At 45.5% G+C, this 12935-nt stretch overlaps 1 protein-coding gene across 1 annotated transcript in view; it reads left to right on the top strand.

Annotated features, from left to right (window-relative positions):
* Positions 1-10368, top strand: part of LOC109315968 (glioma pathogenesis-related protein 1-like) — a 28554-nt gene extending 18186 nt beyond the window's left edge. Inside the window, exons 4-6 of the mRNA XM_019543933.1 lie at positions 5581-5666; positions 9374-9400; positions 9489-10368. Of these exons, the coding sequence (XP_019399478.1) occupies positions 5581-5666; positions 9374-9400; positions 9489-9634 (259 nt within the window). The 3' untranslated portion in view covers positions 9635-10368. The remainder of the gene's footprint in view (positions 1-5580; positions 5667-9373; positions 9401-9488) is intronic.
* Positions 10369-12935: the final 2567 nt, after the last annotated feature.

Here is a 12935-nt window from a genome sequence, read left to right as displayed (position 1 = left end):
ACTTCAAGCTCAGGCTCCCCACCCTGCTGCCTTCCCTCTGGGGCCTCTGCAGCCCAGCAGGCGGGACCTGGTGCAGCAAGGCACAGCAGGGCGGGGAAGCTTGGTGCTGCCACTGCAAGCCCCACACTGCTGCGGTGAGACACCCTCTGCCCCCTCAGCAGCAGCAGGGGTGGTGGCGCAAAGTTGTGCTCCCTGCTGGGTAGGCAAGGGGTGCCTTGCCATGGCAGGGCAGGACTCCCAGCAGCAGCATAAGCCTCCCCGCCCACTCTACCTTGCCATGCCAGGTCTTGCCTGCTGAACCATGGAGGCCCTAGAGGCAGGGAAGAAGGGCAGGGAGCCTGAACCCACAGCAGGCATCCTGCATCTGCCACCCCACCCCCCTCCATGGGCTCTGCTCCACCTGTGCTCCCCATAGAGGAGGGGGAGCCAGGTTCCATGCACTGTTCCACCACATCAGCTGCAACCTCCGACGGGCAGCAGCTGGGGCTCGGTACATCTGGGGGCCCTCTGGCAAGGCAGGGGGCTGTGGGTGGTGAGTGAAGGGCACCAGTAGGGTTGGGGGGCTATGGGTGGGAAGTGAGAGGCACCAGTAGGGCCAGGGGGTTGTGGCTTGGGAGTGAGGGGCAATGGCATGGACAGGGCACCAGCATATCAGGCTGCTCAGCACCACAAAGTAGTGTGGGGACAACCACAGCTGGATTTATATCCTGGTGAGTGAAGAAGGCAGGGGGAGTTCTGATTTTCCATGATAAAAAACCCCAAATCAAATGCTGAATTGTATAGGTATTTAGAAGAATTTATTTTATTATAGTGATTGAGGCACTGGTTGGCTTCCAAATTGCTTTAAAATTATAAATATATCAATAAAACATTGTGTTCAACTGCTACCTATATATATAGTGGTGTTTCATTTTAATAATGGAAAAATGTGAGTTTGGGGTCTTTTAATCAGAGAATGCACCATTTTATCAGAGAATTTGCAATTTTTAAACAGAGAAAAGCAGGATCCCTGGTTATTTCAAGCCAAATTTGCTTAAGTTAGCATCCAGAAGCTTGGAATGCAGTGCTGAGAATGGATTAAGCACCTGAGATGGCTTTTCTGCATTAATAAGGAAATTAACCTGAGGTCTGACAATCCCCCCTGTGCCTCTACATAGAGTTTGATGAGGCATTTGCAGTACATCAGACACTGAACACACTGCTTCTTATTACTTCAGTTTTCAGTAGATCTTTTATCTTTAGCAGAGGGGGAGAGAAAGCTCTCAAGAAAATTTCCCAGAATCAATGTGATCAATCTGCCTCGTATTGTGGTTAACATGGAACTACTTGCAGAACAAGTTTTTCCACCTGTTATCAGAGAGAATTCACCCCAGATTCCTGAAACTCTCTGAGGAGGTGGAAGCAGAGAACCCAAGTCTCAGTCTAGGACAAGGATAGGCAACCCCCAGCATGTGTGTCAATTAGTTGTACGTGAAGACATTTTCCCCAGCACACCAGGAGGCATGCAAGGAAATTGTTTTAAAAAAACATTTTTTTTAAATGGCTGCTCTGAGCTATCCAGACCAGCTACAGATCTCAGTGAGATCTCAGAGGCACTGGGGGCAGAGTCAGGAGAATACAGGCATGAATGGAGTCTGCATTCTGCTGACCCTACCTCTTGTGCCCCAAACTGTTCCTTCCAGCCTAGCACAGCCCCTGGAGGGGAGCTGCAGATGGGTGGGGCTGGGGCCTTGGCAGGCGCTGCGCAAGGCCACTGCACTGGAGGCTCCCAGCAGATGGGTGAGCCCTGTGCCTGGCTGGAGCTTGGGCAATTGGACATCCCATCCCACCCAGGTGGGGGTAGCACCGGGGTACCAAGCGCCAGGAACAGGCACTCTGGACAGGGTCTGGAAGGCATGGGGGAAAGCGCTGCAGGCAGGCTGGCTTAGCTGGATCCCTAGGAAGGCAAGGACAAGGCGGGAAGTGGGGCTGCCCTGAGGATGCACAGACTCAGGCCTCAGTGGGACAGCGGAAAGGGGTGCCCAGCAGAACCCAAGATGGGACCTGGCCCAGCCCGACCCGTGCAGCTCTGCAGGGATTGGGCACAGCTGTCTTGCCAATGAGGGGACGCCACCTGACCAGAGCTGGACACTGGGCTTTGGGGTCTTCCAGCTCTGGGCTCAGCCTCCCTGCACACTGGGCACAGTGTGAGTGGGGTGGAGCTGCCATGGGAGCCCCCCGGACCTGAGGAACAACCATCGTGGCTGCCCCAGTCTGTCCAGGTCCTGGCCTTGCCCACCCACAGCTCCTTTTCAGGGGCTGGGACTGGAACAGGAGCTGCACAGGGACAGTGTGCTGTAGGCTCCTGGCTGGCTTGGCCCTGAGCGCTGCCCGTGGGGGCTGTTCCCCAAGCGCAGGGGGCTCCTGCAGCTGGGCCCCCACATTGGGTGGCTCCATCCTGCTTGCACTGTGTCCAGCACGCAGGGAGGCTGAGCCTGGAGCTGGGAACCCTATGAGCCCAGCATCCTGCCCTGGCCAGGTGACATCCCCTCATGAGCAAGGCAGCCGCACCCCATCCCTGTGGAGCTGCATGGGTCAGCCAGGACCCAACTCAGGTGCCACTGGGCACCCCTGACCAGCTGCCCTGGCCTGAGCCTGCAGAGCCCCAGGGCAGCCCCCACTTCCCACCCAGCCCCCGCTCTCCTCTGGCTGCTGCCTTCTCAAGGGGCCGGCTGGGCCAGCCTGCCCCACCCCACCCCTCCATGTGCTGTCCTGCCCCAAGTGCCCTGCCTTGGTGCTCAGTGCCCCAGTGCTGCCTCCACCCAGGTGGAATGGGACGTCTGTCTGCTCAAACCCCTTGGGCCCCCTCTCCTAGCCCTGGGCCTGGGCTTCTCCCACTCTGGGACCATCGGGGAGGCCTGAGCTCCCCAGCCCTAGCTTCTTTTCTTTTTTCTTTCTCTTTTTCTTTTGCTCTCTTTTCTCTCTCTTCTTTCCTTCTCTTCTTTTTTCTCTTTTTTCTATTTCTTCTTTTTTACTTTCCTTTTTCTCTTTTTTCCTCCTTTTCTTTCTTTTTCCTTTACCTCTTTCTCTCCTTTTTTCTCTTTTTCCTTTCTCTTTACCTCTCTCTCTTTTTTCCCTCCTTTCTCTCTCCCTTTTTTTCTCTCTCTAATCACAATATGCTTAACCAAAAAGAATACACAAGAACAAAGGTAGTACATGAAGGTTTAGAATTTTTACAAAACCTGGTATTTACCATTACAAAACCCCCAAAGCAACATTTATGATTATTAACTATATTAATATGCAGTGTGTCCAGCCATGTACCCCCTGCCTCAGTTTTGTTTTTGTGGTATGCCGGCACTCTGGCACCTTACCAGGTAGACACTGAGGTTTTTTCAGCACTCTGGCCAAAAAGTTGCCTACACCTGATCTAGCCAATATGTTACAAGTCTCAAAGAGTCTGACAAGCAGACCAGAAAGGAAAAAGGTCCTTTAAAATTGGGAACTTGGTGTTAGAATAAATGAAAATTCTATAGCATTTAGCAGTACAGATTGGTTCAACTTTACAATAAAATAATACAAGATTAGCCTGGGGTTATTGAATATATTTTCATTTAAAACACTTATTTCAAAGTCATATTTTGATTTGTATTTTAATTGAGGAAGGATTTAGCTTTCAGAGACTCCTTTTTTGACAGATTTCCTTTAGCTTGTTTTTACATTCTGAGTTTTCCTCTCCATTTTACTGCAGTGTATTGGGGTATGTTTTATATGAAATTACTTCCATTTTTCCTTCCAGTCTTTAGACTGACTTGACTACAAGAATATCTGATCCAGCAATTCTTTGCTTCTTTCTTTGAAGCTCTAATCAGGAGTCAGGGTGATATCCTCTTGCCCCTGTCATACGTTAATTTAATGGCACCGTGGGATCTGATCCTCAGTCCCAACAATTGCACTTCCTGCCATGTCACACATGCATGGCAGAACACACAATTATGGGATCAGGGATCGGATCCTAATCATACCATTACTACTTGCCAGACTTCCCCTGTACCAGAAAGTTGAAAGCCAGATACCCACAACTCAGAGCAAACTGTTTTGGTCCCTGGACCAGGACTAACAATTGACTTATTGGTCCCAGCTCTGGGACCAAGAGCCTCATGCATCAGGGATGTTAGAAAACTACACGTGGAGCCTGGCTGCATGCATGGTTTTTAAAAGTCCTAGTGCATGGGGATTTTGGGATCATAGAACCTCCCTGAACTCAAGGTCCCCATGGCCTAGATGTGTCAAGTGCCTTGCACTACAGCTCTGTGGGAGCTGCAAGTGAAGAAAGTCAACCTGCTGGGTCACAGTGAGCCATGGGGCTCTCTGGTACCCAACACCAAAATGTACCTTGCTCCTCAGCTGCTGTGGGAGCAGCAGGGCAAGGTAAGCACCATGCCAGGTTGCAATGAGCCCCAGAGCTTTCTGCAATCTGGCACACCAGCTCAGATGATGAGCTCCTCAAGTTGGCACCTAAAAACTGTGGGATTCACCACATGTCTGTCAGCCTACCCAAATGTTGGGGAGCTGCCAACAAGCCCCGTTGTATATATATCAAGCCCTAATATGTATATCATATATATTTTGTGGACTATTTCTGGGGCTGGTTTCCCATTTTGTCACACCATTAATTTCCTGAATGTGTCAGGGTTACTATTTATGGTACAATTAACAGGTTAATTGCATCTTAAGTGTAATGTCTTCCAGGGGCCTTTAAGATCACTGCAAGCTGTGAATTAAAATAATCAATGCTGTCTGTATGATCTTTAAGGATTTAGGTCCCAGCTCAACACATTTTAGGTATCTGAGTAATAACACTTATTTTTGTAGGGCCACTCACATGCTTAAAATTACACACAAGGTTAATTATTTTGCAAAACCTCACTGCTTATCAAATTAAATGAAAGATATTTTACAAGCTTATTACTTTTAAGATTTATTTCATATCAGCCTTATTTGAAGCTAAGCTCTACCCCTATATATTTATTTAAGAATTCATATATCTAATGAAGTGGGGTTTGAATAAAATACATTAGAGTTTTTTTCCTTAGAAATAAAAGTAGTGTGTTAATGCTAATTAACTAGTGTGTTATCTAATAGCGAAAAGATAACAGTGAAACTATGAGAGAATGGTTTATAAAATATCTGAAGTTGAACATGAAGTATAAGCAGTTCTGTTAGCAAACATCCTAAAGTGGGGGTCAGCAACTTCCTACTAACACACGCCACAGCTTATGGCTCAGCCAGTGCCATGGGCTACCATTCCCCTCTAGCCATTCCACTAAAGCTGAACAGAGGCTGCAGAGGAAGAACATCTCTCCACACAGGCTGGAACAGCCACCAGATCAGATGGTTAGGATTTGGCATGCCCTTAGTAAAATGAAGATCAGGTCAGACCTTCATTTACCAGATCCAATCCCTTTGCAGGCCAGATCTGGTCCATGAACTATAGGTTCCTATCCATTGTCCTATAGTGTTTAACACTTCAAAATATGCCCTATTTATAAATATTTGCAGCAAGATTCACCTAAAAGAAATTTTGTTCTGCCTTTCTAGTGGCAATTATCCAAGAAAACCTTATCAAAAAGGAGCACCGTGCAGTCAGTGCCCACGTGGGGACACCTGTGTGAATAAACTATGTAGTAAGTACAAAGGAATATACTAAGCAATATGACAAAAGAAAAATATACGTGTACATCTACTCAGTAGTAAAAAAAGACTATAGGAAAAAAATAAGAATTTTTTCATTGGTTTAGTTTTTCTCTTCAGTGCTCTGTTAAGGCTCAGTGCAACAAAGCACTTACATAATTATTACATCTATTCCTATTCAGCGAAGCACTTCATATTTTACTTTATCAAGGCCACAAATGATAATTGCAAAGTTTCAGTTCAATCACAGTCTGGTATTATTACTGTCTCTAGAGCCTGATATTTCCAATCACTGACTTTCTGCTAGAATTAAAACAGTTTATGACACCAAATCAAGAAAGTCAAACCTAATCAAATACTCTCTCCAGGCTGCCTATAATCTATTTATTTCTGTATTTACATGTTCAGTAACAACTTGGAAATGTGTTTCATTCTGGAAGTGTAAAATACTGATCTATCTCTTCAGATGTGCTCTGCCCATAGGCACAAGCTATGGGAGAGAGCCCTTCTTTGCAGACTCTTCCCATATAACATTTAATTAGTGGCATTTTATGGTGGGAGTTCTTGGTATTTCATCTGGGTTTTATTCCATAAAACGTGGGGTTTCTTTATCTTAAATTCTTTATCTTCAATTTAATTCTCTAGCTAGCAAGCTTTTTTCTAGGGGTGCACTGATAAACATTTTCTTGGCCAATACCAATAGCCAATTATTAACCAGCCATATCACCTGATACCAATCAGGTAAACAATTTACATGAATGCAGCCGGGCAGCATGGAGAGCAGCTTCCTGCAGGTAAGACGGTTGTGGGGAAAGGATGTGGGGGAAGGAAGTGGAGTGGGGGGTGCAGATTGAGGTTCTCATGGTGAGGGAAGGCATGGGGCAAGGGCAAGCACTAGGGCTGGCAGCACTACCCAGCCAGGGTAGTAAATGGGACCCAGGGCCAGGGCAGAGAGCAGAAAAGAGCTGTGGGTAGCTCATCCAGGGTATCAGTGTCCTGGTGCTTTAAAATGGCAGCAGCAGTGGTTGAACTTAAACTTGTCAAATGAGCTTTATTTCAAGTGTTGCTGCTACCATTAAATGGAGGGATACTTTTAACTGGAGCAGTGCTGAGTGGGACAAGGGCAAATGCAGGCTGCCCACTGTGGACTCGGGGCTCTCAGCCCTGCTGCGGGCCTTGCATTGGCTGCTCATCCCCTGCCTGCCTGGCAGCAAGAGGCACAACTCACTGCCCCACTCCTGCTGGGTGAAGAGGAGACATGGCTGGTATGGGAGTCCGAAGGGAAAAATAGCAGAGCTCTGAGCCCACAGCAAGCAGCCTGCATCCACTCCATGCAAAATTGGGGGGAGGGGGTCATATGCATCCCCTATGCCTCCCCCCAGGGAGTGTGTGCAGCGGTGAGATGCCCCCCCTCCCCACTTCCCTCTCCCATGCCCCCTGGACGAGCTGCCTGCAGCTCCATCCTGCTCCCTGCCCCAGCCCCAAGTCCCATTCACTGCCCTAGCTAGGCAGTACCCCCAGCCCCTGCCCCATTCCATTCCTCACCATGGGGGCCTCTATCTACCCCCTCCCAAACTTACCTGCAAGGCACTGCTCTCCATGCTGCCCAGGTGCTTTCTTAGCTATGTGCATGCACGCAGTGTCTAGGGGCCCCAGCCAGAAGGCATATTGTATTTATTGGTGATATTATCAGCTAAACCTAAAAAAGCCAATAGCTGATAATGTTAATTTTCCTTTTATCAGTGCCAATCTGATATGCAACCGATATACAATAAAAGTATTGCTACTTTTTTCCCATTGTTGCTAATAGATAGAACCCCAGCTAGCTTGGTAAATTTTTTTTATAGTTTTCATAAGAAAAGCAATTAGCAACATCAAGAACTGCAGAATAAGTGCAGCATATATGGATGAGATGAGGCATGAGTTCTTTGTTTAACCTACCTAGAAGTCATAAACTATAAATTTCCTTATACTAAAGTCAGGGTATTTATTTAGGTTAGTTTAGATGTTTGAACTGAGACCAAAACTAAGCAGCAAAATGTACCTGCAGTTCTGCTTGTAAGTTGTTTCTTGCTTAAGGCCTTGTACAGACATTCAGTTTCTCCTGGGAGTGTTGCTCTTCTCCTAGGAGAAACCATGAGTATGCAGATGTTCAGGTTTTTTCTCCCAAAGTAAAAATTGCCACTCCAAGAGAAAAATAACCTGGAAACATCCAGGGTTAAATTGCACTCAGGAGCCATGTCTAGATGAACACCACCACACGGTATGTGGTGCAGCAGATATGTCTGTGGCGCCACATACTACACATTCAGCTGTTCTCCATGCCGGAGGGCTTTTTGACCTTGGGAGATTAAAAAAAACCTGCACAAAAAAAAAAGCAGAGCAGTGCACGCAGGGGCAGTGTACACCACCCAAAACTGTGTGTCCAAAACCAGAGCCTGGCTGGCTGGAGCCATGCTCCGGCTGCAAGATAGACTCTGAGCAGCAGGATCACCACTGCTGCAGCCCCAGGAGACCCCCAGGACCCCAGGTAAGGCTGCTGGTACCAGCCTCCATTACCCCACCTGGGATAACCTCGGGTGTGTGGCACAGGTGTCCCCAGAAAAAACTAGAAGTGCACGAGGCCACTGCTTCTTGTCCCCAGAGAAACAAATATCCACACTTGGGTGGATGTGGCCAGGGAGAACTAATGTCTGTACATACCATGACTTCTCTAAGAGAACACAATCCTCCAGCATATCCCTCATACTCCCTTGGGAGATGGTGCTCTGCTGCTCCAACAGGAAGCAGAATAGGCCCCCTTCACAATCTGTACATTATGCAGCAGAGGAACATAGGCTGACCATGGACAGTCTGGGTCAACCAATCAGGAATACCCTATTCAAAGTTACCATCTGTTGCCAGGCAGACTGAGGGAGCCTGTAGAGCATGCTGAAATGTGTGCAAAGCCCCTGCTTCCTCCCCGAGCTGCACAAATCAGCATTGTAAGCTCTCCATTCCTGAGGGCCTCAGCATTGAAATGTCTGTACACATGACTCTGGGTAAATTTCTCTACCAGGAGAACCACTTGAATGTGTGTATGCAGCCTTAAGTTACATATAAAGTCCTTTTCAGAAACTTCTACAAATACTATGCGCCTCAATTTTTAGGTAGCCAATTTGAGGCACTTTAACTTCAGGTCCTCAGTAGCTTTGAAAATCAGACACAAGCCATCTCAAATTTGGCACCCAAATGTTGATATACACAACATTAATGCATATTTCTGAAAAAATATTGACCTCAATTGGTACGTTACTTTGCTTCTTTGTTCAATATGAAAACTAATAGTTATCAATTCTGCATAGTATTTTGGAGATCAATTGGCATTTTTTTGAAAATGAAAAACACCAATGATCTGCATGGGAAATAAAACTCCCTCCCCCCCACCTCTATTTTTTTAACCAGTGGTTATTAGAAGTGTAAAAGGCATTTAAATCTTTCTTATTTACATTAGAGGATACTATCCAAGAAGCATGAATGTTTTATAAAATATATTTTAGGTCTAAGAAGTTTGCAATTATTTTTAAATATCGTTAGTTGAAATGGACAACTTCTAGTAGGCTGTTTATTAATTACTGCTTCTGTAAGTTAACTAATGAAAACCGAAATGGAACAACACCTTTTTGCCTGATGGAACTATTTATTTCTTCTCTTTTTCTAGAAAATGCAACACGTGATAGAATTATTGGTATGTATTCTAATTCTTCATCATTACCTGGATTATTCTAGTTGTTATAATTACATTCATGCCTAATAAGAATTGTGCTTTTTTATAGAATACTATAATTGGCGTCCACCATGGGTGAAAGGATGTGATGAATTCTGCATTTATATTGTAGCTTTAAGACCATCACTGACATTATTGGCTTGTGTAGCTGTTTTTCTTATCAAGTTATATTATCCAAATATGCATATATCTTAAGAACCCATATTGGAATATAAGTCAAAAGGATGCTACTTAATGAAAAAGGTGTCAAGTGAGGAAGAGGAATACATCATACCAACGTGAATACCAAGACAATTTTCCCTCGATTAATATTTTTACGATGTAGTTGATAATTATTTTATATATATATGGTGCTTTAAATGCTAATGGGCTATAATGGGCTAATGGACTATAAAGAATAAGTTACTTTTTTCAAAAACCCTACAAAAAATGTTTCTCAATTTATAAATAAAGATGTGAAAGCACCAAAGAAAAGGTAAAAAAAAATAAGCTAAATGTGACAATCTAGTAAGATTCAGTTGATAACCAGAAACTGAATTTTAATTATCCAATTTTAATGAATAAATGCTGCATCTAGCCAACAAACATTAATGTAAAATATACAGCAGATCGAATACTGAGAAACATAGTAGCCCAAATATTAAACTGGCTATTGCTTAACACAGAGGTTAATACAGCATTAAAATCATATTGTTATGCACCCAGCTCTGCTTTTTTAGAGCCAGTGATAAAATTCTGGTTAAGTGGGACCAGGATTTTTATAGGAAGATATTTCTTCATCAATATAAAATTGGTCTGCTATGTACATATTTTTTAGAGTTATACATTTATGAATGCCTTTTATTCATTGAAGTCTTAAGGGTTAAACACATTATTTCTTCAAGTATTTTGTTCCTAACTAATTTTGAACTTAAAAACACATGTAATATGCACTTAGAATAATATATTCAAATTTAGACAGTATTGTATTTTCTGTTTTAACAATCTCAAACATTGTTATTTAAAAGAAAGATATTTGTCTAGGTTTTATTTTTAATGCAACGGTAATAAAAAAATAATGAAATAAATAAAGTTTTATCTCAAAACTTTATCCCAGTTCCCCGTTAGCCCAAAGGGAGGTAATCCCAACATGGATAAAGGAGGCAAGAGGGTGCAAAAGCCCCCATGGCTCACCAAAAGCATACGGGAGCATCTCCTAGCTAAGAGGGAGGCGTACACCCAATGGAAGGAAGGGGCCATCACCAAGAAGGACTATACCTCAGTTGCTCAGGGCTGCAGGGGGGTGGTTAGGAAGGCCAAGGTGGAGATGGAACTGGGACTAGCTACCCGGATCAAGGACAACAAGAAGTTCCTTTTTTAAATACATAGGGGTTAAAAAGAAGGTACAGGGTAAAGTGGGGCCTCTGCAAGACACGCTAGGAAATCTGGTCATCACACCAGATGACAAAGCTAACTTATTTAACAATTTCTTTGCCTCCATTTTCCTGAGCAGGCTGGATCAGCACCCCCATTGGGCCCTCCCCAGGCCCCAGGGAAGGTGCACCCAGGCCAAGGGTCAGTGAGGATCTAGTCAGGGAACTTCTGGAGGGACTGGACGTATTTAAATCAGCTGGACCTGATGATCTCCACCCCAGAGTGCTGAGGGAATTAACTGAGGTCATTGTGGGACCCTGGCATGGCTCTATGAGCACTCATGGTGCTTTTGTGTGGTGCCAGAGGACTGGAAGAGGGCCAACGTGGTTCCCATTTTCAAAAAAGGGAGGAAGGAGGACCCAGGAAACTATAGGCCAGTTAGTTTTACCTCAATCCTGGGCAAGCTTTTTGAGAGCATTATCATGGCGCATGTCCATGAGGGGCCAGCAGGGGAGATTACGCTTAGGGGCAACCAACAGAGGTTCAGTAGAGGCAGGTCCTGTCAGACCAACCTGGTGGCCTTCTATGATCAGGTTACAAAATCCTTAGATGCAGGGGTAGCAGTGGACGTAGTCTTTTTGGACTTTAGGAAGGCATTCGACACTGTCTCTCACCCCATTCTCATTAAAAAACTGGGGGGCGGTGGCGTCAACACCTACACAGTCAAATGGGTCACTAACTGGCTGGAGGGCCTCACCCAGAGAGTGGTGGTGGATGGGTCATTTTCGACCTGGAGGGATGTGGGCAGTGGGGTCCCCCAGGGCTCGGTCCTCGGGCCCGCACTGTTCAACATCTTCATCAGCGACTTGGACGAGGGGGTAAAAAGCACCCTGTTCAAATTTGCTGATGACACTAAGATGTGGGGGGATGTGGGCACGCTAGAAGGGAGGAATAGGCTACAATCAGACCTAGACAGGTTACAGGGGTGGGCGGACGAGAATAGGATGGGATTCAACACAGACAAGGGCAAGGTGATGCACCTGGGGAGGAAGAACCAGCAGCATACCTACAGGCTGGGGAACTCTCTTCTCATCAGTGCAGAGGCAGAAAAGGATCATTGATGCCAAGATAAACATGGGCCGACAGTGTGGGGACGCAGTCAGGAAGGCCAACCATACCTTGTCATGTATTCACAGATACATCTCAAGCAGGTCCAAGGAGGTGATCCTCCCCCTCTGTGCCACATTGGTCAGGCCGCAGCTGGAGTACTGAGTCCAGTTCTGGGTGCCACACTTCAGGAGGGATGTGGACAACATGGAGAGGGTCCAGAGGAGGGTCACTCATATGATCGGGGCAGCAGGACAGACCCTACGAGGAGAGGCTAAGGGACCTGAACTTGTTCAGCCTCCACAAAAGAAGGCTGAAGGTGGATCTGGTTGCCATTTACAAACTATTCAGAGGGGGCCAGCAGGCACTGGGGGGTCCCTGTTCCCCCGAGTACTACCAGGAGTGACCAGGAATAATGGTCACAAGCTGACAGAGGGTAGATTCAGATTAGACATGGAGGCACTACTTCACGGTTAGGGTGGCTAGGATCTGGAACCAACTTCCAAGCGAAGTGGTGCTGGCTCCTACCCTGGGGGTCTTTTAGAGGCGGCTAAATGAACACCTTGCCAGGGTCGTTTGACCCCAGTACTTTTTCCTGCCATGGCAGGGGGTCGGACTTGATGATCTGCTCATGTCCCTTCCGACCCTACCAACTATGAAACTATGTGACTTTCTTAATCTAACAGAATAGAGAAACAAAAGATTTTTGCTTAGGTACATGCTAACTTAAATTGCTTCAAAGGAGCACATAAATATACTTAGTAATTCCAATGTTTTTTCTTTAATTAAAAATATGCTAGTTTCTGTACCCAAATACACAACTGTAACAGACAGCCAGGACTGGTTCAGTATGTTTAGTATTCACTGATATTACTTACAACCATTCTACTTCATATCCTAAATCTGCATGTAACTTTTAAAAATTGTATATTTCAATATTATATGCATATTTCAAGACTATATGTTTCACCTTTATTATAAAAAACACAAGATTAAAATGCTGTAACTTTTCAGGCACAGAGCTCAAGATGAAGTT

Source organism: Crocodylus porosus, unplaced genomic scaffold (assembly GCF_001723895.1).
Source record: "Crocodylus porosus isolate Cpor-Errol unplaced genomic scaffold, CroPor_comp1, whole genome shotgun sequence".
NCBI lineage: Eukaryota > Metazoa > Chordata > Crocodylia > Crocodylidae > Crocodylus > Crocodylus porosus.
The sequence above is the reverse complement of the archived record's forward strand: the minus strand, read 5'-3'. Positions and strand labels throughout refer to the sequence as shown.